This window comes from Zalophus californianus, chromosome 2 (genome assembly GCF_009762305.2).
Source record: "Zalophus californianus isolate mZalCal1 chromosome 2, mZalCal1.pri.v2, whole genome shotgun sequence".
NCBI classification, from domain to species: domain Eukaryota; kingdom Metazoa; phylum Chordata; class Mammalia; order Carnivora; family Otariidae; genus Zalophus; species Zalophus californianus.
The window spans coordinates 139,390,815-139,398,490 of record NC_045596.1 but is presented as its reverse complement, the minus strand read 5'-3'; the positions used below and the strand labels follow the sequence as shown (position 1 = coordinate 139,398,490).

Here is a 7,676-nt window from a genome sequence, read left to right as displayed (position 1 = left end):
GCTTGCAAACAAAAACTAAGGAAGACCGGAAAAATTAATGTTTTAAAAAGAATCAAGTGGCAGCAAAAACAGTTAAATCCTTGGATTCGGAACGCAACCTTTAAATGCTCAAGTCTCTGACCAATAGAGGACCTGAGCGGAGATTGCTGGAATCCCCGGAAACCAGGAGGCGGGTGCAGCCCCTGCGGCCCACAGACCAGGGTTTCGGGGCGGAACACGGCCCCACACCTAGGCCAATCGGGAGTGAGGAGGCGGGGTTCTGGGCCAGCCGGAGGCGGAGCGGGAGCAGGAGGGGTGTGTCTGAAGTGGGGGAGGCTGACTCCTGGAAGGTGGCAATTTTCCTGGGCCGGCGGCGCGGGCAGCAGGTGGAAAGGCCCGCCTGCCCGGCCGGGGCTTCGGCCTCAGGCCTCGGGAAATGGCTTCGAGGGGCAGGATGGAGGACGTGAGTGCGCGGAAGTGGAGGGAGGCTGGCCCCGGAACCCCTTTCTTCCTTTGCTGGGCGCGCGGGGCGGAGACTGCCGGGGGAAACCACCCTTAACCCGTGCGGCCGCGGCCGGAGGCGGCGCTTCCTGCGCGGGGCTGGCCAGGGTTGCGGGGCCCTGGGACAAGACACCCGGGAGGCAGTGGGGTCCGTGACGCGCCGGCTCTGGGCTTATTTTCCCGGGTGGAGGCCGGGTAGGCTGCTGGGCTGTGGGTGCGCGGATGCGGGGGTCCCTGGCGGGCGCCCAGCTCACGTGCGGCGCGCGTCTTTGATCCCGGAACTGGGAGCCTCACGTGGTGCGCGTCTGGCCTGACAGCCCTCACTCGGGGCGCTTCTCTGAGCCGGGGCGCTTCTCTGAGCCGGGCCGCTTGGCTCCGCGCACACGTCCGGGGGCGCGGGGGGCCAGTCTCCCTCGTCGTGGGTTCCCGGTGTTGGCTTTAGAGGGCTTTGGATCTGGAGCAGCTGCGACATGCAGACCGGCCGCCGGCGTCCCACGGGCGGACTTGTCGCATCATTGCCTAGAAACCCGCATTGGAGAAAAACAGTGTCGTGCTACACTGAATGTAAGCGTGATAGGCATGGAAGGATTTTTAAATTGCCTTACTTAATGGATCCAAACCAGATTACTAAAAACAAAACAAAAACAAAGGCCTAGTTTACAATCTATATAGTACAGAGTGAAATCTTTGCTTAAGTATATTAAAACATTTTTAGGGGAAACGTGTAATTGTGCCCAGAATTAACTGATTTGCCTCATTGACAGGTAATAAAATTTACCCTTGAGAAATGCAAGTTGATAGTTAACGTTAAAGCACTAATTTGGATTAATACATTAATAGGAATATTACTGTGATCCTGTCACTGAATTAGGGGCATCAGGCAAGACACATTAACAGTCCCAGCCCTACAAGACCTTAGATTTTGGTGTAAGTAGCAACCCCAGTTATAGTATCTTAACTAAGAACCAAACAATTTCTAATGATAAGACTAAAACTTTCCATTTTTTTTCAGTTGAGAAAATGGAAAACTAAGACATGAAAGATTTGACATTCATACACATTTGAAGAAAAAAGTCATTGTTTCTGAATTTTTAAGGGTGAGATTGGTAAGCTGAAATGTATGGGGAAAAATCTGAGGAAAATGAGAAACTCTTAGAAAAATGTGTGCAGTAAATGCTTCTTGGTTGATGCTAAGTTGCCCAGGTTCTTGAATCTGTAGCTTTTACCTTTAGGATGAGTACAATTCTAGAAATCTGTTCCACCAAACAATTGGAGATTAATGTTTCACACCTAAATCACTTTAGATCCGAGCAAGTTGCCTGTATTGGGTACTTCGTGGATATGATTTCTACCATGCAGTAAAAATCTAAACATGTGGTGTATGCCGTAGACCTAGACGCTTAAAAGAGCTAACAGAGGCAAAGGCTTTTCAGTTAGAGTTCATTGTTTGCAAGCTGTGAAACCACCTCCAGCTGATTTAAGGAAGAAAGGAATTTCTTTGAAATGATACAGGGTGGATGAACACCTACACCTCTGAAAGGAGTCCAAACAAGGGCGGCTTAAGGGATCTAAGTGACAGGGGTCCTTTTGAATCTGCCCTGGAATGGTCTCCCTTTGGTTTGTTACTCACAGAAAGAATTGAATTGTCCAGCCCACTGAGGTTCCACGAGAGGCCAGAGGTTCCACCTTGTCAGAGGAGGGTGAAAAGTATTGAAGGTTGTTCCCATTGAGACTTAATGCAGAGGTAGACAGTGAGTCTCCAGAGGAGATGGATTTATTGTCACAAAAGAAGAGGAAAGAGATCCATGTGGGCAAAACTATGGATATCTCGTACAGGTCATGATGTCATTAACAACAGTGTAAGTGAAGAAATTATTTGGATTCAGGAGATGTCTTTTACCTCTCACATGGAGATGGTGAGTTGCCATCTGAGAGTGATGAGGCATTGTTTGTATGGTTATACTACATTTCCTGTGGAATATACTGGACAGTGGATTTGATATAGCCACCAAATACTTTGTATTTACCAAACATCTAATAAGTGACATAGAGAAGAAACCATATTACAGTCTCTAACCCCTTCAGTGTAGTCAGGAGAAACAAAAGGTATGTACATTAAAAAGGAAAAAAGAGGCGCATGGGTGGCTCAGTCGTTAGGCGTCTGCCTTTGGCTCTGGTCATGATCCCAGGGTCCTGGGATCAAGCCCTGCATCGGGCTCCTTGCTCCACGGGAGCTTGCTTCTCCCTCTCCTACTCCCCCTGCTTGTATTCCCTCTCTCACTGTGTCTCTTTCTGTCAAATAAGTAAAGAAAATCTTTAAAAAAAAAAGAAAAAAATACAAGATAGCATAAGAAATATTCCAAATTAGGGGTGCCTTGGTGGCTCAGTCTGCCTTCAGCTCAGGTCATGATCATGGGGTCCTGGGATCGAGCCCCACATGGAGCTCCCTGCTCAGCAGGGAGTCTGTTTCTCCCTCTCCCTCTGCCCCTCCACCCCTGCACATGCTCTCTTGGTCACTCTTGCTTGCTCTCTCAAGTAAATAAAATCTTAAAAAAAAAAAGAACTATTCCAAATTAATATTATGAGCAGTACATTTTACATTTTATAGCAGTTTTAAAGTAGAAAATAGTTGGCAGGACAAGATTTTTTTTTTTTTTGGGTTTTGGTTTTGGTTTTGTTTTTTAGAGAGGGTGGGGGAGAGAGAGAATCTTAAGCTGGCTCCACACCCAGCATGGAGCGGACTGGGGCTCCATCTCAACCCTGAGATCATGACCTGAGGTGAAATCAAGAGTCTGACGTGGGGCGCCTGGGTGGCTCAGTCATTAAGTGTCTGCCTTCGGCTCAGGTCATGGTCCCAGGGTCCTGGGATCGAGTCCTGCATCGGGCTCCTGCTCGGCAGAAGCCTGCTTCTCCCTCTCCCACTCCCCCTGCTTGTGTTTCCTCTCTCGCTGTCTCTCTCTGTCAAATAAATAAATAAATACATAAATCTTTAAAAAAAAGTGTCTGACGAACCATGAGAGATGATGGACTCTGAAAAACAAACTGAGGGTTCTAGAGGGGAGGGGGTGGGGGGATGGGTTAGCCTGGTGATGGGTATTAAAGAGGGCACGTTCTGCATGGAGCACTGGGTGTTATGCACAAACAATGAATCATGGAACACTACATCAAAAACTAATGATGTATGGTGATTAACATAACAATAAAAATTATTTAAAAAAATAATAAAATAAAAAAAAGAGTCTGACGCTTGACTGAATCACCCAGGCACCCCAGCGAGACAAGTTTTATAGAGAACTTAAGTCTTGTGTGGATTCTGAAAAATACAAGAAGGATATTTGTGGGGCACTCCAGAAAGGTCATTTAGGCTAGAGGAGGGGGTGCATGAAAGGGAGGTAAATGGGAGACAAATTGACAGTAGTCTTACAGTTAAGGTTTCAAGGCCAGCTTTGTTTAGATTCTCAGGCCCCACAAGAAGTTGGGCGGTCTTTCATTCACTCCACACACACATTGAGCACCTACTCTGTGTTACATGCTAAAGGTATAAGGAATATACAAAAGTCTCTGCCCTTGTGAAGCACACTCTTCCAACCACTTTGATACCTTGTGGTTAGTATTGGAAGTTGTAACAGAGACGTGTGAGAGTGCAGTAGGGACTTCTGTTCCTAGCCAGCACAGTGTAGCAGGGACTGCATTCATTGTTCTGCCTGAAGTAACCAAAAAACTACATACAGTATATGAAACAACGCTTTTTGAGCTGTTGAACATCGGGCAGTGAAGGACAGTGCTTTCCGAGAGGAGGGAGACAGTGAGTCAGATGGTTGCCCCCCCAGCTGACCACCGTGAGAGAGTCTGCGGGCTGTGACAGGAAAGGGTGCCCCGGCAGAGGTCAGCAGGCTCCCTGAGTTGAGGAGATGGAGCTGAGAATCTGGGGAGACTAAGGCAACTGGAGTTCACATGGCAGTACCTGGAGAGGAGAGAGGCACAGAGGGAGAACTGAAAATGTGCAGAGTCCCCGTCGGAGTCAGCAGGGTCCTGCTCGGTCCGACTGGGCCTGTGAGGATGTTGCCCATGGCCTGGAAAGGAACCACCCGAAATGATTAGAGGAGGCAGTACTTAGTGCTCACACAGGGCCAGGCATAGTGCCTAGTCCACCAGTCAGACTGGAAACTCCGTAATTCACAGGGTACGAGGTGCTCACAGAAGTCTTACCTTCATAGTGGGGGAGAAATTAGCCTTAGGCTAAACATGGCTGTGGTCCCACCTAATAATAAGTCTTAAAAGCAAGACCAAAAAGATCACACTGTTTCCAAGTAACTTAACTGCATTCCAGAAAAAAAGCTCAAGAATATTTATAAGAATGCAAAACTGTCCAGCACCCAAAGAGATAAATCAGGAAGTCTTGCATCCAATCTAGAATTACCAGGCATTGATGATTATGTGACATGGTGAAGGTGTGTGTCAAATTAACTCATGGTGCACTTTAAACTTACACAAAGCTATATGTTGACTATCTTTTTTCTTTTATTATGTATGTTAATCACCATGCATTACATTATTAGTTTTTTTTAAATATTTATTTATTTGAGAGAGAGAATGAGATAGAGAGAACATGAGGGGGGGAGGGTCAGAGGGAGAAGCAGACTCCCTGCTGAGCAGGGAGCCCGATGTGGGACTCGATCCCGGGACTCCAGGATCATGACCTGAGCTGGAGGCAGTCGCTTAACCAACTGAGCCACCCAGGCGCCCTAGTTTTTTTTTTTTTTTAAGATTTTATTTATTCATTCGAGACAGAGAGAGAGCACGAGCAGGGGCAGAGGCAGAGGGAGAAGCAGGCTCCCCGCTGAGCCAGGAACCGGACGTGGGGCTCGATCCCAGGACCCCGGGATCATGACCTGAGCTGAAGGCAGACGCTTAACCATCTGAGCCACCCAGGCGCCCCAGTTTGTTTTGTTTTGTTTTTAAGATTTATTTATTTATTTATTTATTTGACAGAGAGAGACAGCGAGAGAGGGAACACAAGCAGGGGGAGTGGGAGAGGGAGAAGCAGGCTCCCCACTGAGTAAGAAGCCCGATGCGGGGCTCTGTCCCAGGACCCTGGGATCATGACCTGAGCCAAAGGCAGATGCTTAACAACTGAGCCACCCAGGCGCCCCCATCGACTGTATCTCAATGAAGTTGAAAAAAATTATCAAGCATGCAAAAGGCAGGAAAGTATGACATATAAGTCAGTTGAAACTGATTCAGAAATGACACGCTAGAAACAGCAGACAGGAACATTAAAAAATTACAACCATTTTCTCTATGTTCCAAAGGATAAAAAGACATACGGGAGATATAAAATAGACCCCAGTCACACTGGGCACATGAGAAGTGCAGTGTTGGATGCAAAGGGCAGTAGGAACAGTGCTGAGGCATCAGAGAAGCCAGTGTTTTTGCTAAGACAAGCATTGACACATGGGCAGAAGGAAGTAAGGCACAGGGACTGAAAGTTTTGTGAGAGACGGGCGCATCAGCAGTCAGCATCAGGAAGAAGAGAGAAATAACGAGAGGCAAGTCCCAAAAAGTAGCTTGGGAATGGATTGTAAAACAGCACGCCAGACTAAGAATTTGAACTTTGTCCGGAGGCTAACAGGGAGGGACTCAAGTGTTGGGGGAGAGAAATGTGAATGTTCATGTTAGAAGGCATCCGACTGCAGCAAGAGGTTGCTAAGGTCTGGAGACTGGAGGGCAGAGGCCATGAGAAGTGATGGGGCCTGGGCTGAAGAGTGAGAATAGAGAGGCAGGAACAGATCTAGGAGTCAGAGTGGTAAGGCATTTTATGTGAGGAGCAAGGGAAGACAAGTGTTCGAGACAATAGGGCTAAAACTTACTGACTGCCATGTCTGTACCAGGCAGTGTTCTGACACTTTTATGCATACATAGTAACTTATTTAATCTTCCCACCAAAGCTATGAAACGGGTGCTATTAGAACTCTTGTCTCCTGAGATGCTGAAACAGGCATGGAGATGAAGTAACTTGCTTACCGCTAGGAAGCAGGAGAACTTGTGTCTGAACCCAGGCAGTTTGCCCTAGGAGCTTGCCTGTAACCACAGTACTTACTGCTTTTGTGTCTGGTCAGAGCTGATTCTCCCCACAGCTTCCGATAATCTCTCCTGATTAGCCCAGGTCTTTGATGAAACCCTGAGGTAGGAACACTGCTGAGATAGGTTTGGAACCGTCATTCATTCATCATCTGTTCCCTGGGTGCCAACCCTGAGTCACTATTGGGTGCTAGGATCACAAAGACAAATAAGTGATGGGGAGTTTGTGAGTCTCATGAAATCTACTGGGGAGAAGAGGTAAGAAATAAAACCATCACAGGATAGTATGATAGTATGAGCACCAAATGTGTGGGAAGGCCTGGAGGTGTGGCATGATCCAGATGCTTGGATGCCCAAGGAGGCTACCCATGGGAATTGCCCCCGCGGGGCCTGGAAGGATGCACAAATGGTAGCCAAGGGAAGCGCTGTGGAGACTGGGACATCTGCTGCCTGAGAGAGAGCCAGAGGCAGAGGAGTCTTGAAAAGAACAGAAATAATCAGAATCATACCGTAAGTTATGGCAAACTAAACAGGAAGCTATATATAGGCATTGAATGAAAAAGAAAATTGTAGAGCAGCACTGAAAGCCTGAGCTTGGAGACTGAGAAAGCCGCCCCAGATCTGAGTTAGGCTCCAGATTATTATTTTTTATCTTTGTAATCTGGTGCCCAGAAACCATCCATATACCATTTGTCTCACTCTACCCCTTCCAAAGAGGCTTTATCCTCTGTTTCTAAATGCTATTCTCAGGCTTCCCTTTTTCTGATGAAATCTTTATTTCCATATTGTTTTTGTTCAGTTAGCTCATTTATAATATTTCATCCTGTATGCCTTTATCCCTAGCCTCCCCAATGAAAATATAATCTTTTGGATTACATTTTGTATTTTTTTATCTTCTAGTACCTTATATATAATAGTTTTCAGCAAGGGTCTGAGATTAAGAGATGGTTATACGTACCAGAGACCTGATAGTACTGTTCCTGTCGAGACAATACCTTTAAATAAGACAAACTGAATTTTTTGGTTTCAGCTCAACCCCATCCGCTACGTCAGTGACTTTGCAACTGGTTGTTTTCATTGAGAACCTGTATCTATAAACTAAAGTCTCCTTGAGG

The 7,676-nt window shown here is 46.8% G+C and overlaps 1 protein-coding gene across 1 annotated transcript in view; it reads left to right on the top strand.

The window, feature by feature from the left end:
* The first annotated feature begins 275 nt into the window (after positions 1-275).
* The window catches only part of TMEM192 (transmembrane protein 192), a 28,561-nt gene continuing 21,160 nt past the window's right edge, over positions 276-7,676 (top strand). Inside the window, exon 1 of the mRNA XM_027599572.1 lies at positions 276-442. Within this exon, the coding sequence (XP_027455373.1) occupies positions 416-442 (27 nt within the window). The 5' untranslated portion in view covers positions 276-415. The remainder of the gene's footprint in view (positions 443-7,676) is intronic.